The sequence below is a fragment of the Theobroma umbraticum genome, unplaced genomic scaffold, assembly GCF_002168275.2.
Source record: "Theobroma umbraticum cultivar Fairchild unplaced genomic scaffold, ASM216827v3 scaffold_56.0, whole genome shotgun sequence".
NCBI classification, from domain to species: domain Eukaryota; kingdom Viridiplantae; phylum Streptophyta; class Magnoliopsida; order Malvales; family Malvaceae; genus Theobroma; species Theobroma umbraticum.
Genome location: NW_018397256.1, coordinates 5825835 through 5851297, shown reverse-complemented (window position 1 = coordinate 5851297; position 25463 = coordinate 5825835). Strand labels below are relative to the sequence as shown.

The window sequence follows — 25463 nt, the reverse complement described above, 5'->3', positions numbered from 1 at the left end:
ATTTTCTTCTGTATAATAGGTTTCTTCACGTCTTGAGCTTGTTTAGGTTTGTTCTCTTCAATCACTGTCACTGCTACAGCTTCCGCTACATTGGTATTATCCGCCATTACATCCACGAAGAACAAGACTTGAAAGGAATAATGGAGACCTTGCTCAAATGTTTCACACTAGTTCTGTCTAGTGAATGCCAAAGTATATAGGCCACCCCAGCTACTTTGTTAATTTTAATACTTTTTTTTTTTTGCGGGGAATAAATCGTCTCATGTTTTTACCAAGTCTGATCTCGAATGTACTTAGCGTACGGATATAGTTGGAGCGAAAATAGAAGGAACAGAGAGATAGTAGGAATCTGTTTTCTTTGAAATTAACTCTAGCAATTGGTATATTTTGATGCAACTCACGTGGTGAAATACTTATTTGCCAAGCTCATTCAGATTTAACTTACAAACCACTCGTCTTAAATTAGTTTTATCTACTAAAAAAGGTAATTTTTAGCCCTAAATTCTTTTAATAAAAATACTCACGTGGTACAATGAAAATCATATATATATATATATATATATATTTATATATATAGTCATTTTTATCTTTACTAAAAGTCTTTTGAATTAATGTTAAGTCGACTCACTTAACTATCAAGAACGGAGTAAAACTTGTTTTTCAATTAAGAAAATAAATACCATTAAATATATGAAATAAAAAAAACATTAAAATTAAAAGTATACTTTGCTGTTATTCTATGGTCAAATTTACCATGCTGAAATATTGGATATTTAAATGGATTATTTAATTGGATACTTCGTAGATACTTTTTTTTTAAAAATTAAAGCCAATTGTTCAAGCCATTTGACAATTAATTAATACTGTTTGTTATTGAGAGATTAAGCGTGAATTATTTTCAGAGCAATATTAATCACTTAATGAATAAACACTATTAATTCTATTCAATAACTCGGTAATTACCACTGTAATTTGTTCTTGATAAGTAACATATGATCTTACACTATATACTGAAAAGTTATTCTTTATCTTATTGTCACTTCAAGAGTTTTAATTGCTGAAATATCTTTTAATCACATTTTTTATTAAAAATAATATTTCTTAATGGTAAAAAATTAATTTGATGAATTTAAAATATGAAAAATTTTTATTAAAATGAGACATGTACTTATCAGTTAATAAATTAAAAATTTTCATTATAAAATTTGATGAATTTATTTCATTAAAATTCATTTCAATTGAAACTAAAATTTACATAACAAAATGTATAATATATAACTATAATTTAACTATTTAAATATTATAAGAAAAATTAAAGTTGAATATTATCAACAGTTAACATAATTAACATTTGAACACTTTTTTTAATGGTACGTGTATATATTTTTTTAATAATGAAAAAAAAAGTTAATGCATTGATTTACATACTTCTTGTGTTCAATGGTTAATTACTTCTAATTAACCTAGGATTTGAGTGTTAGATAACGTGGTGTATTCTTATTAGTCGTGGGACGAACCGGAGAGAGTTTGCTGGTCATTCATTTTTTATACGCCTATTTTAGAGTCTCCGGTCAAGAACGCATCACCACTTTGCTTCTTTGCTCTTTGATAGGATCAGTCATGGCGGACGAGGTAATCTCCCCTTTCCTCTTTAATTTTTCTCCTCCTTCTGTTGGTCTAGAAGCCGCCGGCAATGACAAGAAATTGAAAAGTTTTCCTTTAGATATCAAAATTTCGATAGTGATTCGCTCATTTGATCTTAAATCTATTTATTATTTTCTTATTTGTTTAATATCAGTCGATTGTGTTCTAGGTTTTTTCGTTTTGAATTTGGATATTGTTCTTCTGTTGGTTTTTTTTTTCTTTTGTAATTGTGAATGAGGGGCTCATAAATTAAATTGCGTTTAAATCATTGACGGGAACGGGAATATCAATTTTCAAAGTCCTTTGGTGTGAAGAATCTATGAAATTTATTGCTTTAGGGAAAAAAATTGAGTCTTTTTCATGTGAAATGGGATTTTTTTTCTCAGCTGAATGCTTTAGAAATTTAGTACCTTGAATTTGGAGTTGTTTAAGTCAGGAGTCAACCCTCATTGGTTCGAATTGCATGAAGCTCCAATCCAGGTTCCATGAAGAATTTCATGTATGGCAGCAGAAGGTTTTACTATGACGCATTATTTTAGGACATAAGTGATAGTAGTTTTACTCTGAGATCTGTTATCCCAACAAATTTTTCTCTTAGTTTGAAACTAGGATATAATTTGACATGTAACTTTAATCATCGTTACTTGTAACATGCAAAAGCTTGTCTCTTGCAGCCCCCTTTCTCCTTTATTCTATGAACGATAAGGTAGAGTGAGAGTATATTATTCAAGGCCAAAGCATTATGTTTCTTTATATATATTGCATATATAACAATTATAAAAGAAAATGTTTCATAAATGATTTATGTGGAGGAGATAACTAACGAAGGCGCTGGAGAGATTATATTTTTATTTATATATAGGCAACAGATGGTGACATCCAAAGTCATCCTATACTAAGTGTTATTCCACTAGAAGCATAAATTCTGAAGTACTTGAAGAATAATGGATTACAATAGTGGACTCTATGCCAGTGAAAGTATTGTTTGAGGTGAAACTAGGATATTTTAAAGCAAAAGGTTAAGTTCAAGCATATAGCTTTTTTAATTTTAATTTGTTTCTTGATTTCTTTTACATAATGACGTTGAATGTATTGAAGAAAGATCTTTGAATACTTTAATGAAGTTACTTTCATGTATTTCTTGGAACATCTATGTTTTACGGAAGTTGTGATGTCGGACAGCTTTCTTGTTCAAAGGTTTTTCTGGTATTGTGAACCTTGTCTCTGAACATTAGTTGATGGTTAGGGGGAAAACTTGACATTTGCTTCAGTGTGGATTAGGTTAGAGTTTCGTAAATGACTATTCTTGGGTTTAAGGAGATTAATCTGGGGCTGGTTATGAATAGAGGTAGCAAACAAGTGGGTTTGGGTTCAGGTCATCTTGAATTTGGGCTGTTTCGTATTTCGATTGTTGTAGGATCGGGTTGTTCCAAGTTTGAGTTAGTTTTTAATCATTTTAGATATTATGTAAGATGTAACCATTTCAACATCATTTTGGGGTTCAGATCATTGTAGGTTCAGTTTTTTTGGTTTCAAGTAATTTTAGAGTCATGTTTCTTGGGTTTGGGTCTTTGACTTTTTTGCCAATTCGGGTTTGGGCTTTTTCAGCTGGGTTTTGGGGTTCGGGTCGGTTTTACCGCCCCTAGTTGTAAATCTGAAATAATGCTGGAAAATTATAAGAAGAAATCATCTAGGTTTTGGCCTAAGGAGTCACACCAAAGGTTGTTTTATTAGGCAACCACAAGCGAATTGATATGTATATACTCCTAGCATTCCTGGTCCAATAAGAACTAGCTCTCCAAGTGCAATGAGGACTTTGAAAGATACTTAAAACTCTAAGTAGGAAACGAGCCAATTAAGAAACTAACAAGCTGATTTAAAATTATGGTACCTAAACTACAAATTAAACCCAATAACATTAGGGAAAGCCCAAAATAAGACTCTTAGACATGTAAATCTGCAATTTCCAGCAAACTAGAAAATTAGGAAAATTTCCTTCTTACTTAAAATGCCAGAAAACAGGATGAAATAAGAACCTGTGACTTTATCATAGATCAACTTAAAGCTAAGAATCAAAAGCAAATGATAAAGCCTACTCAAGCTCCCAACTAAGCTCTCATCATTGGACATGTACCAAGTTTAATGCTTGGGCAGTATAAGCAGCCTTAAGACTCTTAAACATTTTTGGATGCTGCTGCCATTATTCTCCATCAATTTGTTTGTGAACTATGACTAAGAAGACACTTCTATTCTGAAGTAAGAATATTCAGATACCCTTTATGTGGCATTTTGTAGCTGCAACAACTTTTCTTGTCTGTTTCTCATGAAGCCTGTTGGCTGCTGCAAATGCTTTATACATATTCATGCCAGTTGGCTTCTAAAGCTATGAACATGTATTTATTCTACTGTGTAGTTTCTTTGAATTATTAAAATATAACCCCTGCAAAATGATTTCAGATTGATCTCTTTTGCTTTTGTAAATGATTCTGGACTGTCATGGTTGAAAATTTCATCTTGAACTGATAAGTAACAAATTCACACCAAGCAATGATCTATTAGTTCTCACATTTCTTCCATACTATCCTCTTTCTTGTATAGTCCCAGATTGAACTGAAAACAGCCCCAGCTGACTTTCGCTTCCCCACAACAAATCAAACTAGACACTGTTTCACCCGCTACATTGAGTTCCACCGGTACATTGCTTGTTAATTTTCAATTTTTGCTTGTTACGAAACTATCAAAGGTATTTTGATTTTATTTTCTAATCTTGAAAACAACTACAGGTGCTTGGCTGCAAAGGGTGAAGAGTCTAATGAATGTGAAAGATTTGCTAAATACTATCGTTCTCTTTGTCCTGGTGAATGGGTGAGTATAATTAGTTTTTCATTTTATCATAAGTATTGAGAGTTTGCCTTGTTGCAATGGAATAGGTGCTGTATGTGTCTTTTAAACTTTTTATCTTGTGCTTGACTTTTGCCTTCTAGTACCAAGTTTTGTCATACACAAGTTTTAAGTATGCCTTATATATGTTATAGCATCATTGATAAAGCTTGTGACATAATCTCTGGTTTTAGATAACAACTGATGTATGCACATCATAATACTTGTGAATAAGGAAATAAATTATCCTGACATTCAAGGGCACAAATAAATTACAGGTGCTTCTTTTTCACACCAAGTGCTCTATATTGTGTTGATGTTGAGGATTTTAGCTTTTTGCACCTGTATTTTTTCCTACTGATCAGCGGAACTAATGTATCATATTCGTATACTATAATACTTAATGTACTATATGACATGTTGATAAGATCGTGATTGATCTTGCTGATGAAAATTTAAAAATCTATTTGGACGTGTTATTAATTTATGGACAGTTTCATAAAGGCTGTTAAGATTTATGCTGGATGATCTAGCTTTGAGTTAAATAGTATATAGCAAAAAATTATGTTTATGACCTGGTATGAAATATTGTATCGTAGAGTAAATCTTCATTGAAGGACTTTTGTACTCATAAATATTCCTATTCTAGTGTTGTTAAATGTGGAGACAGAGATGGTGATGAAACTAATATGTGACTTATGCGGACTGAATTTAGGTTAATGATCTTTTGAGTTGCTAGTTACTACTACATTAATTCATGAAGGTACAGTGGAAGGCTGGTGACTGCTTTGTTAATTCTTGAGATTTTAGTTAGTGCAGTAGTGATTGTCATTTTAATTTTAATGCTGTAATGTATTAATTTTGTGCTCTCTGCTATTGGTGGGCTGGTTGATCAATGAATAACTGAATAATCATCCCGGTCTTCGCTGTGTACATTCTACCCATTCTAAAATATTTCAATAATTTTCTCTAGTGCTTGTATCGGCAGATATTTATAACGAAAACAGAAGATTAATAAGTTCTCCTATTGTATTTAACTTGTGTTTTTCGTTTTAACAATTTTGAATGCTGCTCAAATTGCTGCAGGTTGAAAAGTGGAATGAGCAGAGGGAGAATGGTACTTTCCCAGGTCCTCTGTGACTGCACATTGGAAATTGGGTGACTCTTCTCTGGCATGGAGAGTTCATATTGCTCCCTTGATATTGTCTTTAGGTAGTTTCTATGGTTATCCTTGAATTAAATAAGCTACAAATGGAGATTTTGTTGAATTTATTGAGCCTTGATTCATTATGATGGACAAGTTGGTAAATAACTGGAATGTATCCTGATGGTTTCCTGATGTTTTAGTTCATGATCATACTTTTTAAGAGACTATTTCACCTTCATTGACGGTTTAGTGGTGCGGTGCGTTCACTGTTTGTAATCAGCAAAGTTGGGTGCAAACAAGCCATGTCAAGCTTAAGCGCCATTTATCAAAGTGCTCATCAAGTTTAAGCTGTCATTGTTCTTCTAATCAAACTTAAGCGCCATTTATCAAAGTGCTCATCAAGTTTAAGCTGTCATTGTTCTTCTAATCAAACTTAAATTTATGCTTGACCTTGTTTATTTAAATGCTAATTGAGCTCCAGATCTCGCGGTTTTAAATAAATGAGCTAAACACACTTAGACAATGTTTAATATTACCCAACTCTATGTGACAGCTTACTTTTTGAGTTTCAAATGGGAGTTGCTTGTTTTTTTCTTAACACCATAGACAATTTTGTTGGAATGAAAATTGTTCCTTCATGTGTCTTAATTTAAAATGTTTCTATAGCTCAAATCTGCATAGATTTATCTGAAAGTAGTGACACTCTACAATGCTCGTTTCAAAAAAAATATTAATTAATCAATTAATCAGTGTTATCTTATTTTAAACTTGATAAATAGTTTTTGATTTTATATTACTTTTATTTACTTTAATTTTTTAAAAAATAAATGAAAATCTTTAATATTGAAAAATTTTCTAAATTCTTTAACACTTTTAGTAGAGTTTTAAAAATTTTCTATTTTCAAGAATATTTTAAAAAAGTGTCATTTTCAACTTTATTAAAATTCCATTCTTGGTTGATTTACATTTACGTACGTAATTAAAATAAAATATATACTATGCAATTTACAAATTGTACTCAAATCAATCACATGTCATGTTGACTACAACCTTACCCAAAAACAAAGTCACGTTGTTTCGCTAAATGTTTTGATTTCTAAAATATACTTGAAATTAAGATACATTTAACAATTCAATTTCAACATGAATTTTAATAATCACTTGAGTGTGTGACTCAGGACGAGTTTAATGTTTTATGTGGGGACGGTGGAATGGTAAGAAATAATGGTTTGAGAGGAAGTCTGGGTGATGATTGTACAACTCAATAGACTTGAAACCTTGAACCCGATTTCTAAGGCAGGTAAACACATGGTGATACATGATAATAATAGTCAACACGCAATGGAAGTTTTCAACTCAATCAAGGTTTAATCTCAAATTATGTAATTAGTTTTTGTATTTTATTAAAATAGTGGATTTAATTTTTATATAATAATTTATAAAAATTAAATTTTTATATTTTTCAAAATTAATAATATCAGTAATTCAATGTATTAAATATTTTGAATTATTTATACTAATATAACGTTTGATTATTTGACACGATATTTTTTATTAATGTGATATTAAATTTAATAATATGATAATAATAATACGATATTTTATAAATGATGTAATAATAGTGTTGATATGACGTAATTAAGTACTAACACGTGTTTTATAAATATAGACATCAAATTATTTAGTGTGAATTCAGTACATGGATTAATTGTATAATTAGTTCAAATTATTAAGGAGATTGTTTCGCAAATCTGCTTTCATTATACATTAATCACCATTCTTAACAAACAATTTATTAGGTTTGTTAAATTTCAACATCCTATCACTTGATGGGGTGGTATGTATATATACATGTCGGACCATGTGGTCTTTGACTATTTCAAGGTGTTGCCACCCCATCCTTAGGTTAGTAATTTGTCTTGTAATTCAAAAATTTTAATCCCATTGATTAAATTAAATTGAGTGTAATGTAAGACGGCATCATGTTCCTGTCAGCATTTGCCGATGTCGGTGGCGCGCATTATTGGAATGTTCTTAAATCGCCAGTCTTCCAAAAAGAAACCCCAAACAATAAATAACAATAAACAGTTCTCTTTGCCTTGCAAATGTAGCATGTGAGGTGAATCATATCTTAATAACGTAAGATTTATTTACATATGAGTATTCAACTTAATAATAAATATATGTATAATTTTTTTTTCATAATGTTGAGTTGGAGTCCCACTTTCCTTAAAATTGTTTTACATTTTAGTGTTTTATTATGTTTTAACATTTTAGTGTTTTGCAAGAATTTCAACTAGTTTTCACCTCAATTCACACACACACACATACACGTAAAAGCTATAAATATAACAAAACAATTTGTCCAACATTGTCAATATTAACTAGTCGAATAAAGTTTTTCCTTATTAATATTTTATGTTGTATTGTAGTATACGACAATATATTTGAAATTAACATCTACAGGAAATTATTAGTTAGTCTCAAAATAAAGCTAATTAGCGTTTTAAAGTCCGAATTCAGTCCTTACTGATTAAAATTTCAACATGTCAATTGCAATTTCTCTTCGAGGAGGAAAACGCGTGCACGGTAGGAGTAGGAGGGCGACTCGATCAAACACAGTTGGCGTCAGTAAGCCGCATCAGACTGACGCGTGGTTTGGTTGCGTATTGGTATTTGAATTGCGGTGCAGCGGATCACTTCTCGTTGTGAAACGAAGACAACACAAAGACGTAAGGCTGATGAAAGAGCCCGGCTTAGCTTTAAAGGCTGCTGTTGGGAAATGCTATCGTCCTTTGTGGCTGTAAAAGAATAGGGTGACAGACTTTGACCAAATCATTCCCAAGAAACATACAATTAGACTGTGTCAGTGTCGCTGTGGGGCGTACCCATTAACCAGGGTTGGTTCTCTTTTTAAAATTAATTAATTCTTCAATTTATTTTTGTCCTCTTTTTTTCAGCCCAAAACCCAAATTGTTACATGTGCTGTTGCATCTGTGAAATAATTTTTTTTTTAAAAAATAAATTAATAATTAGTATAAATATAGCAAGAAAAAAAATTGCAATTTAAATTCACATAATAAGCATTAAAAGACTACTGATTTGCTTTTCACTCGTTGAATGGAAAAACCAAAAAAGATGTCTTGTTAGTATGTTATCATAATTCTTAACCCATAAATTAGATTTTGACTGAAATGGAAGGCATAAATTACAATAAATAAACTTTCAGAAGGAAATAAATATGAGAAAAGAAACTACATACGTATTTATGAAGTTCTCAATTAGAAAGATTTGTCATAATATGGGTTTATTTATATACTTTTATCATATAAATAAAAACGTAGAATAAATATCTACATCAAGCATCGGCGTAGTCGTTTCAGTCCAGAAATCAGAAAATGCTACACCTTTAATAAGTTTAAAAACAAAACAATTTTCTACTCGAATATATTTAAAACGATATTCTATATTTTGCCCACAACAATCTTCACTAGTTAGTTAATATATTTAAAACTAAATCATATCCATTTAGCTACGTGGCAAAAAATCCAAATGCGGTCACATCCCTACTTGCCCGCATTTAGAAAACGTGTGCAGCACGTGTCAATAATTTGCCAGTAACCTCCCGGTCCCTACACAACTTTCTTTGTAACTTCTTCAATTTGTTTCCCCTTTCAAATTCGAATTCCTTCTTCTCATATTTAAACCCCCTCCGGACACTACTTTCTCTCCAATTTCACTTACCTCTTTTAACGTTTTTTTCTCTCCAAATTTTCTCCTCATCCAAACAAAAGAAAAGAAAAAAAAAAAGAAAAACAGAGAACCAACCAAAAGTCTGAAACCATGGCCTTCCGCTTGAGCAACAATCTAGTCGGAATTCTCAACTTGATAACATTCATCCTCTCGATCCCTATCCTCGGCGCCGGCATCTGGCTGAGCCGAGAAGGCGTAACGGAATGCGAGCGGTTTTTAGACAAGCCGATTATCGTAATCGGAGTCTTCCTCATGGTCGTCTCACTCGCTGGACTAATCGGCGCGTGCTGTGGCGTAACGTGGCTACTCTGGCTCTACCTCGTCGTCATGTTCCTCCTCATCGTACTCGGCATCGTCTTCACGATCTTTGCTTTCGTGGTGACGAATAAAGGGGCGGGAGAAGTGTTGTCTGGTAAAGGGTATAAGGAATACCGACTTGGGGATTACTCAAACTGGTTGCAGAAGAGAGTTACTGATGAGAAGAATTGGAATAAGATTAAGAGCTGTTTGGCCGATAGTAAAGTTTGTACTGATTTTCGTGAGAAGTATCTTAATGATACTGTCGCGGAGTTTTACCAGGAGCACTTATCTGCCGTTCAGGTATGATTTTTTTCCCCCTCTTTTTCGGTTCTCTGAGATCGGGGCTTTCGTTTTAGTTTTTTCTACTTTGTTTCAAAATTTAATTCTTTTTGTCTTGATTTTATCCATAGCATGGGTTTCTTTCGAGATCCAATTTTAAATTTTTGGAAAATTTTGGTTCGGGATGTTGGAGAAATTTTGATTTTCATGTATTTGTTAGAGATCGAATTCTTTTTTCATGAACTTTAGGCGAGAGATAACTGTAAATGTTTTCCTTGCGACTCTCAAGTGACAACTTTCAATAGTAATGACGAGATTTGAAATCTTTTAGTCCTTTGTATTGAAACTTGCTTGCGAATTTCAAAGTTGTTTAGTCTTATAATTTTGCTTTAGTCAAAGAAAAGTAATTGACTGTTTGGTTGTTTTAAGAAACTTTATGCATAAAGGGGTTCTGGTATCCATTCTTTCTTTTAGTCAGTTCTGTCCTTTTATAAAGTTTTGAGGGTAATCTATAGCTTTATGCTAATTTCAACTTTATGATAAAAAGGGTTCTCCACTTTTCTTGTGGAACATTTTAATGTATAGATTCTGCTTTGTAAGATTACCATAGCTTTCTAAGTTTCTATTTCTCTAGGAATATGATTTTCAACCTGTTACTTATTAAAGAGAGCGATCATTACCAATCTGAATGAATTAGATTTGGGTTTGTCACAATTTTAACGTAGATGATTCTGTTGTGCGCATGTTTTGACTCCTATATATGGACTGTATTTTGATCTTGTTGTTGTAGCCACTTTGGTGCTATTTCCTTGGCCTGTGTTCTAATCTGTTTATGTAATTGCAGTCTGGTTGCTGTAAGCCTTCAAACGACTGTCAATTCACCTATGTTGGACCAACTAACTGGACTAAAACGAACGGCGTCTTCACCAATACTGACTGCAATTTGTGGGATAACAATCTGAATACTTTATGCTTCAATTGCCGGTCATGCAAGGCTGGGTTTATAGACAACCTCAAGAGCTCTTGGAAGAAGGTGGCGATTATCAACATCGTATTCCTTATCTTCCTCATTGTTGTCTACTCTGTTGGCTGCTGTGCTTTTAGAAACAATAGGAGAGACAATGCTTATAATCAAGGGTGGAAGCCTTGAGGTTGTCTTTGTTTGTGCTTTCCCATTTTGGATATCGGCACGGAGGGTTTAGTTTTGTTGGATTTGCTTGTATTTTCTGCACTCTACTTTAATGTCCATGTTTGCTTTTGGATCTTTTAGTGTATAGTTTTCTATCATTTGTCTAGTTGTTCTTAGAACGTTTTGGATATATATATGATCGTTTATATGCTTTTTAAAAGCTCCCACTCTCAATTTTATTGTTCATTGTCATTGTTCTATTAATTCATTTGGTACCGATGCTGATGATTTCAAGTTTCTGTGCAGAAATTGCTCATAATAAGGTTGTAATTTTCCTGTTTTCATTCTCGAGTGTTGACAAACAATGGTTGTTGGGCTAGAAAAGCTAGGTCGGTGGGTCACCTGAACAAGAACCCCAATAGCTGTGGGTTTAAGTTCTTTATACCTGGCTTATTTCTGCCTTATTTTCCTAGGTTTCATGAACCTGAAATCTAAGGCCTTGAAGCGAATGAAAATATCTGGGCAAATATGGTTGTTGGTCATTGGATATTTGATATTAGAATGACTTTTCAATCTGGGTAAGGTAATGTGGGGTCTTTGATAGTGGGTAGGACTAGTTAATGCAATGGTCCCTTGGTGTTCTACATCAAAATGATGCTTGTCTCATTAAAGGACAGAGAAACTTTAAAACTTTTGGACATTTCTTTGAGAGGGAATCAAAGATCCAAAATGTAAATGAGTGGCTTGAGTGCTGTTGAGAAAGATATTCCTGGATAAAGTGATGACTGATGCCATGTTGCGCGTGGATTAGTGTTTCAATGGCTTGAAGACCGGTAGATGAAAAGTTGCTCGCATTTTACTCAAAACTTTGTCGGGAATGTGATCCTTCTCTTATCTTCTTTCATATGATTCGTGGATTAAATAATTGTGTTTATATGCACGCGCCAGAGGTCCATGTTTTGGGCCTCCGACGAATATAAATCTATCCTCATTAAAAATTGAAAGTGAACTACATGGTTACTTGGGCCTCAGACCAATGTAAATCTATCATCAATCATCGTCATAAATTGAAAGTGAACTACCATACCTCACTTGGATATCTCCAACACCCTGCACATTTGGCTCCAGAACTTCATATATCATCTCCTTAATCTCAAAGTTTCCACAAAACTTCATACATTTTCTTAAACATTCTCGGACTTAGCATTTAATTGTTTGACCTTGGAGTTAGTGTAGTCCTTAAGTTATGGCTTAGCAATTACATTGATTGGATATAGTAGTTTGAGGTCAAATTTCAAAAAATTCATGCTCATGTTCTACTGATCAAAGCAACTTCAAGAGCTCTTCTTTAGTAGTGGTTGATAAAATTATTACAATAGAGTTGCCATTGACAGAGGGGTTAGTTGTATTTGGATTTGTGATGGTTACTACAGTTGTGCTTTCTTCATTTTCTCCATTCTTGTTCGTATTGTTGCTTCCATTAGTTTTGTTGTCGCTACTATTAGGTTGCCTGGGTTGAGCCTGAGAGGCTGTGGCGGTTGAGGATACGGGTTGGACAATTGTTTCCATCACTTGTGAATGGTAGTCTTTCAATACTTGCATCACTTTTTGGGAAGCTTAGAGCAACGTCATCATGTCTTGGATATAAGTTGGAATAGGTGAGTCTTGGTTACTGGTGGAATGGTCCATTAGCACAAAGTTTCTTTTTTGTGAGGTTATACTTAATGCAAGCACTCTTTTCTGGTAGAGTCGTTAACATGTAAAAAATTCTTTTGATAAAGAGAGAGGTAGTGTTACAATAAGTAAAGTGAGATGTAGTGGGAATGATGGAGAGAAAGATTAGAGCAGTTCTCCAAAGTGTTGAGTGTTTGTGGCAAGATGTGAGGGATACAAATTAGGGAAAGAGAGTGGTGGAGCATGATAGAGAATAAGGTGGAAATGATTGAGTAACAGAAAGAGTATTTTTGGAAAGGGTTCAGAGAGAGTATCCTAGAGAGGGGGATTGTTGAATTTCTCATCGTCCTTTGATGAATTGCCAAGAGTTTTCTATATCAAGTAGAAATGATTTGTTGAAGCAGTTTGTGAGAAAGTGTTTATTGGACATCGTAGGAGCACTTTTAGAACGAAACCTATTCATCATGGCAAGAAACTTCTTGAGAATGAAAGAAAATGAAAAACACTTGGTACTTTTAAGGAAAAATTCAAAAGAAACTTCCTAATTATTTTCATATATAAGTTTTAAGTTAAATTAATTATTTAAAAAATCTTAAAATTAAAAATAATTCATAAACTTTATCACTTATTTCGAATTCTTTCACTTTTCTCTATTTGATATAGTTGTTTTATTCTTTTTATAGTTCTCGTTACTTTTTATCTAGTATTATAATTATTGTAAAATAATTCTTAAAAATAATAAGTTAATAGTCAAAATCATACACTTACTACATATATAATAAGTTGATAACAAATTGGTTTTGTTATCTTCTGTTTGAAGGGCAGTTACTGGCGGGGGAATCCTGTTCGTTCCAGAGAAGCCTCAAACAGGACATTCCTAATAAGAGACAAATGTATTATTGTCTTCTTAAATAAATTTGAAACAGCAATTGGTCATTTATGATTCATCCAAGTATCATCATCCTTAGTTGATTTATCAGACAGAAGAGGTTCTTCTAGATCAATTTTACAAGTCTTCTCAGAGGATTCGTCTATCATGGCTTGTACGATTCTTGTCTGATTGTTGAGCGGCTTTGGATCCAACCCTTCTTTGATCTCTTCAACGTCTTTAGCTTTACCCCATAGGACAATATATAAACCAATAATCACCGCAAAAGCGCCAACCAAGCTGAGGCAAACCAAACCAGACGTAAGATATACAACTACCCACAAAGTGAATAGCTGCAGCATTAATAAGGCATCATAATCGTATGAAGCATAGTCAAAGAAATTGGTAAAAAAAAAAAAATACTGCCATTAGATGGCATCAGTTTTTATTCTTTCGGTGAAAAGAAGAGGTAGTTAGGTACCTTCCAGTATATGTCTCCTCATGTTGGAATACAGCAGCAATGATAGTCACAATTACCGTGCATAGGGGATTAAACATTGCAGAAAAGAGTGGACCTGTTCGTGAAATGCACCAGGCTTGAACAAAAAAAGACACCGCCAAAGCAATTCCCTATTTGATGAAAATATTCAAGTCATTAAGATCCCAGGGTCTGAAATGAACATGACTAGGAACGTTAGTAGAGTGTAGACAAATGAGTGCTGACCGTGAATAAACAGCATGAAAGCTCTAGATATGAATTCAGACTCCAAGCTTCTAGATCTTTCTCTACTAAAAATGCCACTGTTGCTGATTCCAATGTGGCCAAGAAGCACATCCAAGAAGATGAATACAAATGATCAGGGCAGCTGGCTGAAATTGGAACCTGTTTCGGAAATTGAAAGAGAATCTATTGATCTAGTTGTTAAAAACTTAAAAGTCGTTTATAGAAGAATATGTGGGGAAAATACCTGCAAGACCATCCAAAGTGACCACAAAATGCTGCTTACAAGTAGAAGTAGACAACCCAGCAACCAATTTTCTCCTCCCGGGCTGAACAATGACTTTGGTGGTAGTAGTTCTGTGTTTAGTAGCTTTGGGCCTTTGAGCAATGTCATGGATATGGCTCCACCAACACAGATGACTGTTCCCAGTATCTTGGCTAAACTGGTCAAGCTTTGGATATTAACTTTCTCCAGCCTAAAAATCGAGATTAGGAAAATATTAAGAGATCCACAGTTTAAAGGCAGAGGCGAATTCTCGAGCTCCAACGTACTTTCATACCCTTTTTGAGGTCTAAACAACTATGCAAGGACACCAAAAACATAAATCTACTTAAGCCGAAATATGTAGAGGTCTAGAAATGATCAATGAAGAGACAGATTGAAGTTGTTATTATTGGAACAGGCAGAGTCCTTAGTTCAAATGCAAACTGCCAAGGCTTAAACATATGATAACAGATCATTATAAGGCTCTTGGATTAAGAGAATGAAATCATTTAATTTGGCAGAGCATTGTTAAGGCCAAGCTGTCCTGAAAATGGGGGCAATCTAATCTAGAGACGGCGTTGAAATCTGTCATTTTCGGAGTATTGTGCCCAAATGATACCATTTAAATTAAGTATTTGGTTAGGGTTCAACAAGTTTGATGAGGAACTAACTCTACCGATCACTGACCTGCGGAAATGTTCCCCAGTGTTTTTTTTTTAAAATAAAATTATTTTATTTGCATATCCAGTCCAAAAGATTCTTAAGACCCAGTTGAGTATGAGCATATTACCCAAGAATGGCAGTCATAACAAAGGCGACTGCGGGGGTTAGATTAGTCATCGCACTTGCTATTGTTGAAGATGACAAGTAGAGCCCCTCAAAATATGCATTCTGATTGGCCGTAACACTGCAAACAAAATTTAATTATGAAGAAATCATCAGTAAAGTTCACCAACTTATTCACCGAAAAGGAAACACATTTTTGAAGCCAGCATTCACCCAAGAAGAGAAGCCAGAAATATCCAAGCAAAGCTCTTCAACCCCAGGGAGCACCTGGACGAATTTTTTCTGCCAACAAAAAGATGAAAAATTAGAGAGCGAGAGAGAGAGAGGCAGAAAATAAAGATACGCGCTTACCTCCTTGACGCAAAAGCTATGGGTGCAATGAGCAAGGTTGCCATCCCCTGCCTATAGACTACAAACACCCTGGGACTCAGCCCCTTGAGGAGAGCAGCTCTTGTGAAAAGAGCAACTCCTGCATAGATGAATTGTAGTCCAATCATGGCCAAAGCAGGCTTGTAATAATCTATTCTTCCCATACTTGTTGGATCAGCCTGACTATGAATACACTGCTTTTGATACCTTAAAGCTTTAATATATGGGACACCATGAGCTTGAACACATGCATATAAAGGGGGAGACTTGGTGGACAAGTTGGTAAGTTCTGAGCTGTGACAAACAAAAATAATTCACTACAGACAAAAGAGACCATAATAGAGACGAGCCTAATAATTAGACAACAATAGACTGCCAAAAAATACAAAATGTAACTGATCTGGTAACGCGGCGAGCTGAAACGCTTCAAATTCAAAAGCTCTAGAATTTTCAAATTTGTCAGCTATGTATTGTCCTCTACAAGAGATGGGATTTTTAACGTGCTGCCGATGTAATCAGTATTGGCACTGATGAATGACTGAGTTGGAGGTTTGAACCTTTTCTGCCAGTGTATGATAGTTAATTGTCTATAGTTTCTTTTTATTTCTTCTTCTGGGTTGGCTTTGTATGGCATGCAGCATGAGGCTAATATCTTGACATGTACAGGGAAAGAATGACCTGGGAGGATACACTCAACTAAATAAAATAATCAAACCATATAGCTCGGTCGTTCAGAAATATTTAATTTCAGTTCCCCTTTTTTTGTTTATTTATTTATTATTAAAAAAATACAATTCAAATCTAATTTTTTGAACAGAAAAAATATGTAATTCTAATAATTGATTCGTGTAATTTTGAGAAAGAATCATATAATACAGTGACAAATAAACAAAAGTAAAAATTACTCCCAAGTGGACCTAAATAACCGGTTGGCATCCTTTCCTTTCACGAGTGTGATACATTTGGACTCTAGATTGGCAGCTTTATAGATAGCATGTAAACATGTTTGAATGGTTAAAGTCATGAAAATTAATAATCTTCCTAAAGTAAAAGGTTTAATATGGACTGATACATAAGGATCTTCTAGGATACCTTAAATATGATTGAGGACTACATGACTCTATATATTTTCATTGCTTTCATATATAGTTGTTAAATCGAGATATATATCGTGTATATTATTTTTAAGTATTCAATATCGAGTATTGTATCATATCGTAACATACAGTAATAATTTTTTAAAAATTAATTATAAATAATATGTATACATTTAAAATAATTTTTTAAAAAAGTTATATTTATTAATAGGATTGTGAAATATTGCACATAAACTTAAAAGATGATTTCTTTTTAATTTAAATTCTCAACTAGTATGAATATATGTAACATGTCTTAAGATTTTAGACCAGGCTAGGTAGCCTAGATAAGCCAAATAGATCCGTAGGCCAAACACAAAAGTGTAATTTGATTTGAACTCTTATTTTTGATTATCTAAATTTGGATGTAAATTAGATTGAATTAAGATTAGGATTTAATCCATTCAAATTAAATTCCTAAGCATAATTTTTATCTTATAAATTCTATTTGGATAAGGGGTTATAAGCTTATAAATAAGCCCTTTATTTAATTTGTAAATACACACTTTCAAATAAGATCTTTTTACTTTATTAATGCTTTTCTCTCATAATTGTTTTTTAGGTTACATTTTATAATATATTATCAGCATGATTCTCTAATCTCTCAAGTTTTGGTATCATTGAGTTTTCATTATCATCTCAAAGTTGAAGTTCTAATTCTTTTAGGCTTCAAAAGGATTTCAATGATTAGTCTTTAATTTTTTATTTTAATGAGCTAGGTAAGTGACTTGATATCTCTTGGATGTTTTCATCCCTAAAAATTAACTTAAATATGAATTTACTATCATGTAGTATGTATTATTTTTTGTCTTTGGATTTGTTAAATAAAATATTGAATTTGCTATAATGTAGTATGTATCACATTTTGTCCTTTGATTTATTAAATTGGATTGGGCATGCAAAAATATATAATTATATATGATCTCTTTATTTTGGTATTGAAATATGATTTGCTCAATACATGATTTTTTTTTTGAATTTCAAATGTGATCATACTCAATGTATGTAAAACTTTCTTTGATACTATAAGATTTTGTATAGGACATTTTTGAATTGAACATATGAAATTGGCCTTGTATGATATCTATTTTAAATAAGTGAAAAATATTATACTTTGGGTAATCTAAAAATGCATTTTTTTTTAGATTTCATGTCTTTTTATGATTAAGTAAAACAACAAGCCACTAATAAAAAACCATAAACCTCGTACATTCTCTAAAGTGAATGTGACATTATTTAATAATTATGGTTATAGACATAAAAAAGATCGCCATGATTATTACAATTGTAGCGATTACATTAATCACTATTTTAATAATAAGAATATATTTAATCACAAAAAGTGGATGAATAATAAAGTGATACAAGAAAGAGACAAAAGTAAACAAAATAAAAGAAATACAAAAAACGTCTATAATCAATGTAGTATGAAAGGCATACTTGCCCTACGTTAAAACATCTTGTTGGATTTTATCAAGCATTGCTGAAAACTAAAAGAAAGAAAATATTGAAACAAATTTTGAAGTTGTTTTTTTACTTGTCCACTATGACGAAAGTATTGATCATTTGATTGGTGATATAAATATCTAGAAATAAAATTTCTTAATAGTTTGTTGGTGTGTTTTAATATAATTCTATTATGAAGATATTCTTATATGTTCTTATTATATTTAAATGATCTGTTCTTATTATATGTTTTAATAATAAATTCTATATTTAATATTTTTTATGTTAACTTGTAAGTTTTTTATTATATATCTTATTTTAAAATATGTATATCCATCTGGTTGGATCCAAGATCAATGATACAACACACTGTATTTAAAGACAAGAAATATTTTTCCTACTTGACAATGGAAGAAACTAATGTCAATATAATAACTGGTAGTATAAGATTAATTGAAGGTTTTGGAAAAACTAATATTTTACTACCCGGAGTAATAAAGTTTATAATAGAGGATGCATTATTTTCAACAAATTTTAAAAAAAATTATTAAGTTTTAAAGATATTCGTTTGAATGTTTATCATATTGAGATAGTGAATAAAATCGACAATTAATACCTCTATATTACATCTATTATCTTGAGTAAAAAGTGTGTGCTAGAAAAATTACACGTTTGTTTTTTGCATTGCACTATACAAATATTAGAATGATTGAAACTCATGTTATAGTAAATTAGAAGTTTACTAACGATTTTAATATTTAGCATGACTAGTTGGGTCATCCTGGATCAATAATGATGTAAAAAATTATTAAAAATTTATGTGGTTAGTCATTGAAAAACAAAAAAATTTTTCAATCTAATAAATTCTTATGTGCTACGTGCTTTCATGGAAAATTAATTATAAGGCCATTACTAACTAAAATTGAGATTGAATTTCCTACATTTTTGAAATGTATTCAAAGAGATACATGTGGATTCATACATCCACCTGTTATTATGTGTGGGTCCGGGAACCCTGTTCACCTTGAAGTGAAAATTTTGAGAGTCGCCATCAATTTTTTTATAAGGTGTGATTGGTTACTTATTAAATTTGTTCTATTCGATAAGATCTTAAATTGATTTTAAGATACACTTTTTTTCTTTAAGGCCTAGTTTCTCATCCTTGTGCATGTTAAGGGCTTGCCATATCTCATGAGCTTTTTCATATTGCTTATACTTGCCTATCTAATCATTGTTGCTCAACGTAAAGCATGCACAATGATCATTTTGCACCAATTTTTGAAGGTTTCAATGTCACTACAATGCTAAGTTCTACTTCTAGCTTATGGCTCTTGCATAATTTGATCGAGATTTTCCAAATCCCCTTCCTCTTCTATGAGATAATGGACTTTACAACGTCAAATGTTATAATTTTGGCCATCCAATTTCTCACCTTTATTTAGATCAACAACAAGGTTTTTAGCAACCATATTCAACTTCATTAGAAAACAAAAAGTGCAATAGCTATTAATAATTAGCACTACAAGATAATATTTTGCAGGATAAATCTGAATCAAATAAAGAAAATACCACACATGTTACAAGATTGAAAATTTGCTATGCTCCTAAACATCTCCTGTATAGAAATAATTATTAACATTATTCAATACAATTCATGCAAAAAATTTTAGTTTTAGGAGTAAATCTGAAAATTTTCACTCAACTAAAACCTCCCACTTAGCATGGCATTCCTAGACATTTTACTAAATTACATATTACTAGAAAACTTAGCTTGTGTAATATCTCATAAAATTGTCGTACTAAACATATGCAATTAATAGGAATTTAATTATTTGAATAATTTAAACATGTAATGATATAAATCATATATCATATCAATGTTATTCAAATATCATATATACTGTCAATAAAAAATTTCAGAATGCTCAAAGCATTAAAGAAATAAATTCAACATTTTCTTTATAATTGGAATTTCGTAAACATGTAAAATATTTATAGGTTTTCTTAATTATTAGGGAAAATATGGGGAATAGATATTAATAATTAGCACTACAGGATAATATTTTTCCAGATAAATTTGAACCAAATAACGAAAATAATATGCAAGTTGCAAGATTGAAAATTGCTATGCTCCTAATCATCTCTTGCATAGAAGTAATTATTAACATTATTCAATATAATTCATGTGTAAAATTTTAGTTTTAGGAGTAAAATTTGAAAAATGTCACTCAATCAAAATCCTCCACTTGGCATGGCATTCCTAGACCAGTTACGAAATTACATATTACTAGAAAGCTTAGCATATTTAATAACTCATAAAACTATCATGCTAAACATAAGAAATTAATAGGAATTTAATCTTTTGAATAATTAAAATATGTCATGATATAAATCATATATCATATGAGTGCTATTCAAATGTCATATACATTGTCAATAAAAAATTTCAAAATGCTCAAAATGTTAAAGAAATAAATTCAATATTTACTTAATTATTAGAATTTCCAAAAGATATAAATTAGGGAGAAAACTCTAATTATAGATTCTGAATATTTATAAAATGCATGCCCTACTCTGCTATGTTGCACACAGTCCCAAAAGTGTCGCGTACACTTCCCATTGGCCCGACACCAATGCAAGTGTCCCGACGTGCACGGTGAGTCTTACAATTTAATTTTTATTTTTAAGACATTTTTAATTTTCAAAAACATCGTCGAGAAATGTTAAAATTAGGAAAAAAAATAAAAGGCATTATTCTTGAAATTCTAGTGGTGCCGATGTCAAACGCGTTTCTAGAGTGCCATCACATGCCGCTTACGCAGAAGTAAGCCTTTGTTTGTAGCCAAAAATATATTTTTCAATGAAAATCACTTTCTCAAGATGGCGTGTGCAATCCACACGTTGCCTTCTTGGCGGCCTATTGTCGCGTTCTCAGTGTCAGTTGATTGTTCTTGGCAAGAAGAGTCTATTATGGTAAACGTTGTATCGGGTGGGATGCACGCATCAGACCGCAAGTGGGTTGGATTTTTAATAAGCACTTCATCTTCAATTTTTCTTTGTTTTTCAATTTAATGGTTAATTTTCTTTTCCTAAATTCTCTCTATATAGAAATTCAAATGATGTGAATAATGTATAGGTGGAAAGCTTACTGTGGAAGGATTTTTTCATATAAAAATAATGTGTCAAAAAATTTAAGACAGATAGAAAATTCAGTCAAAATTTTAGGTCAAACAAACAAGACTTTTATATTTCTCATATTTATGCATGAGATGATGCTTTAATTTTTGAGATTTTACTAGACATATTCAAGTATCATGTAACAAAAACTCAAACCCTAAAAGATGTTATTCGATATACTTACCATTAACATGCCATATAAGTTTCAAAAATAATAATTATCATAAAGTAAAACAAAAATAATGGATCTTAACATGTTTATCATGTTTTACAAGAAAACGTATGAATAGCTTTACCTGTCTTTTACCTTTTCAAGACTAATGCAGACAGCTTTTAGGATCTTGATTTTGAATTCTGACTAGCTTATTGATCTCTCAAAACCACTCGTAGGAGACTATTGCAAAATTGAGTAGTAACCACACTTTTCACAGTACAAAAATCTTAGTCTAACAATGAAGAAAGGGTAGTTTTTCTTTAGGGATGAGAGTTTTCTCCTTTTGTATCTTTTAGAAAATTCTTGCTGCAGCAGAACTCTTTGGGTGAATTGTTGATGTGTTATTTGGTAGAACACCTAATCCCATTTATATTAAGATCACATAATAACTCTTATTATAAGATAATTTGGACAACATTTTTATCAAATGATATTAATATCTAGTAATCTTGATAATTCACTTTTATCAAGAGAAAAGGGTAAAACATAATCTTTAGTAGTGTTATTCAAATAAAATGACCATCCTGGATGTTTCTTAAAAGGTCTACATTTTCTAATTGATTTCTTAGATGAAAATATTTACTAAGTTTAGAAAATCAAATAGAAAATTGGTCTATGAATGAAAAATCAACAACCATTCAAGCAATAGGGATCATTTTATATCGCAAAAGCATGTAGCATGGGGTAGATGCTTCAGTTTCCTCCAGTATGGTGACTCCAATGTAGTGAGGAGAGTCGCTAATAGCCCAATTCAATCTTAAGGAAAATTTTTAGCACAAAAAGGGGCAAAATTTGAATTTGCAAATAATTTGGGGGTAGGTGAAGTGAACGTGAATAGAGCCTAGAGAATTTTGGATTTAAACCCCTCCAAACATAGAATGAGCTATAGGATACTCTTGTTAGAGGCTTTGATGCTAAGGAAAATGAAGCACATGTGGAACCAAAAAAGGCCAAACATGAAAGAAGGTAATGTGTGTTAATGGGTTTATTGATGATGAAATCCTACTTGTGGTATAAATCATTGCTAGTACCTAATTATAGGAATGATAAGAACTTGGATTCTATGGTGGAAAGCTTGGAAGAAAACGGGATTGAAGGTTTAGAAGTCGAAAAAATTATAGAGAGTAAGACGTTACTTTCTTTTAGAAACATACAACTAAAGAGTGCCTCTAGGTTAAGAATTGAAAAACTCAATCTTTGGTTTGAAAATATTGTGCAGTGGTTCACTGACTTGCTAATGGGCAAAAAAAGGTGCTGGGTGGTAGTGATGGGAGTCCCCATCGATCCTTGGAATGCTAAAACATTATAAAATATTGCAAAAGTTTTTGGAGATTTGTCAACCTTGGGTAGGAAATAATAAAATTCATCACCTTTGGAAAAGCCTATCTGATTGTTCACACGAGTAGTTGGGAAAAGATTGATAGTAAGATTCAAGTGTATGAAATTTATGCAAAAACAGGATTGGAATTCCCAGTAGTCTCATAATCCCAATAGTGGGATGCAAACTCATTGAGCTCTAATTGGAATTGAAGAAGTGATGAACAGGCACACAACTGAGGTGGGTACCATATGATGAAGAGCTTAATGGTGTCATTGGCAATTCAACAAGTTAGAGAAAAGACCAAGAGCATTGGAGGAGATGACAAAACAAGCTAGATCAAATGAGTTAGAAGCAGATCAAATGATGAACATAGTTGATCCATTACCAAGTGAAAAGCAAAAAGAAGTGGACTGGGGACAATTTGGAAGCTTGGTAGGTGTGAAGCCTATAATGGAAATTAAAGTGTCAAGCTTAAGAAGTATAGAGGAACTTATGGGCATTGAAGACTTAGAACTTAACTGTTATGATGGTGGGCTGCAAATGGTGTGTTATGAAGGGAAAAATCACAGCCAAGCCCCATAGAGCCCAATACAGAGGGGCCAACCGGTATGCCTCAAGGTGGGTTATGGGAAAAGTAAGAATTGGATCAAGGGTTGAATAGGAGACTTTTGGGTCTTTCAAGCTTTAGCCCAAATGGCTTTGAGGAGAACCAAAACTGGGTGAATGGGTTGTTTGAATAAAGGGGCAAATGCATAATTGGAGCAACAATTAGGGCATCTCTGCATCTTGGCTTCATAAAATGGATTATCTAAGAGCAAGGGAAACATACTGATAAAGAATTCCTTTAGCCAATTCAAACAAAAATTGGGAGCTTTGGGCAGATAGAGAGAGGATAAATGGTAGAAAGTGAAAGGTGATAATTTTGTTACATAGAGTTATTTTGAGCACATTTTGGGGACTTTAGTGGCTAGACCCTTGAGTTTAAGATCGGATTTTAACCCTTTTAAGCAATTTTTCAAGTGTAAGTTAGATTTTTTATTGATTGGTTACTTTAGTTGTTATTTTAATTTCATCTTAATTTATCTCAATTTATTTTAGGGAAAGTTATTGCCAATTTTCTCATGGTTTTGTGCAGATTATGATGAGTAAGGTGAAGGAAAGAGATTATAGTATAAGTGAGGAGAAATTGTTACTTGTACATATTGCAGTAATCTAAAGATAACTTGAGATGTAGGACTCCAATTGAGGAGATTTTTAGTTTATTAGAAAGATAGGAGAATGGGCTACAGTTTTTGTGTTTATTATTTGGCCGTGTTTGGACTCTATCAAGGTAAAAATTACATTGGAATTTAGTGGATAGATATAGCTCTGCACTGAAGTAGATGGCTAGAGCATCGTAATGCCAAAGACTCATGGCTGTGGCTGTGCAAATGATACTGCTGCAGCATTAGTGAATAATGGCCACAACGTTGTGCATCTGGGGAGTATCATACAAAGACTAGAGAGCACGACATTGCGGTGCTCCTAAGGTAGATCACGGAGTCACGGTGCTAAAAAAGTATAGTCGAAGCGTCACCTTGATTTCCAAAATTGAACTTTCAATATAAAATTAGAATGTAAGGCATCTTGCACATATTTAAGAGCTTATTTGGAGAGCATTCAACATAGAGGACAGCAACAACTTGCTAAAGAATTGGAGCTTCGAATTAATCAAGAATTCTAGAATAAACAAGAGATATTTGCAATCAATTAAGCTTCAACATTAGTTTAATTCTCTTTTTTTGTATTATTCTTAAATCTTGTTTTGAACTCATAGCTATAATTCTTCGGATAGTGTTTTATTTTATTATCATGAACTAATTTGTTTATTTAGAATTGTGGTGGATTTGTACATCTAATTTGAATACTTATTTTCTGTTATTTATTATGAATGTGTATTGTTTTACTTAATTAAATTTGTCCTTAATGCTTTTAATTGCTAGATCGACAATTAAATGATTTGTGAATCTAATTGAAACTTGATAGAGAGATTTTAGATTTGATTAGTATATGTTCACTTCACTTAGGTAATTTAATTCGCAATTTGGGTAGACAAACACCAATTGCCATACATAGCCATATTAAGACACTTCCTTAATAAACTTAATTTAGTTTATTCTTATAGACATATAGTGAACTAATTAAGTTTGCTATTTGTGCAAGCATCTCAACAGGTGCAAGCATCTTAATAGAGACTAGTCACTAGCTTTGGATTCTAGGTTAGTAAAACTACCTAAAAAAGATAAATAACACGAAAATCTAGTATTAGATGAAATGTTGAATGAACCCATAATCTTAGGTTTTTAATATATTTC

The 25463-nt window shown here is 32.3% G+C and overlaps 3 protein-coding genes across 3 annotated transcripts; 2 read left to right on the top strand and 1 right to left on the bottom strand.

Moving 5' to 3' along the window:
- Positions 1–1473: 1473 nt before the first annotated feature.
- Positions 1474–5909, top strand: LOC110411503 (Cytochrome c oxidase, subunit Vib family protein). Its single transcript, XM_021421689.2, has 4 exons — positions 1474–1632; positions 4243–4337; positions 4428–4509; positions 5611–5909. The coding sequence occupies exons 1-4, from the start codon at positions 1621–1623 to the stop codon at positions 5662–5664; spliced, it is 243 nt and encodes an 80-aa protein (XP_021277364.1). The 5' UTR covers positions 1474–1620; the 3' UTR covers positions 5665–5909.
- Positions 5910–9385: 3476 nt separating this feature from the next.
- LOC110411318 (tetraspanin-8-like) lies at positions 9386–11352 on the top strand. The gene is made up of 2 exons (XM_021421423.2): positions 9386–10024; positions 10848–11352. The coding sequence occupies exons 1-2, from the start codon at positions 9515–9517 to the stop codon at positions 11151–11153; spliced, it is 816 nt and encodes a 271-aa protein (XP_021277098.1). The 5' UTR covers positions 9386–9514; the 3' UTR covers positions 11154–11352.
- Positions 11353–13578: 2226 nt separating this feature from the next.
- On the bottom strand, positions 13579–16032 carry LOC110411259 (WAT1-related protein At4g28040). Its single transcript, XM_021421327.2, has 7 exons — positions 15798–16032; positions 15660–15728; positions 15451–15567; positions 14643–14871; positions 14399–14557; positions 14156–14304; positions 13579–13974 (listed from the first exon to the last, which is right to left on the bottom strand). The coding sequence occupies exons 1-7, from the start codon at positions 15977–15979 to the stop codon at positions 13740–13742; spliced, it is 1140 nt and encodes a 379-aa protein (XP_021277002.1). The 5' UTR covers positions 15980–16032; the 3' UTR covers positions 13579–13739.
- Positions 16033–25463: the final 9431 nt, after the last annotated feature.

Bases quoted from the DNA above. Each gene is read 5' to 3' on its own strand.
- LOC110411503 (XM_021421689.2), top strand. The intron at 4,338-4,427 runs GTACATTGCTTG...AAACAACTACAG, and splicing joins CGCTACATTGAGTTCCACCG to GTGCTTGGCTGCAAAGGGTG. The intron at 4,510-5,610 runs GTGAGTATAATT...AAATTGCTGCAG, and splicing joins CTCTTTGTCCTGGTGAATGG to GTTGAAAAGTGGAATGAGCA.
- LOC110411318 (XM_021421423.2), top strand. From the start codon at position 9,515: ATGGCCTTCCGCTTGAGCAACAATCTAGTCGGAATTCTCAACTTGATA. The intron at 10,025-10,847 runs GTATGATTTTTT...ATGTAATTGCAG, and splicing joins AGCACTTATCTGCCGTTCAG to TCTGGTTGCTGTAAGCCTTC.
- LOC110411259 (XM_021421327.2), bottom strand. From the start codon at position 15,979: ATGGGAAGAATAGATTATTACAAGCCTGCTTTGGCCATGATTGGACTA. The intron at 14,558-14,642 runs GTATTTTCCCCA...TTTCCGAAACAG, and splicing joins CACTTTGGATGGTCTTGCAG to GTTCCAATTTCAGCCAGCTG. The intron at 13,975-14,155 runs GTACCTAACTAC...GGTTTGCCTCAG, and splicing joins GAGGAGACATATACTGGAAG to CTTGGTTGGCGCTTTTGCGG.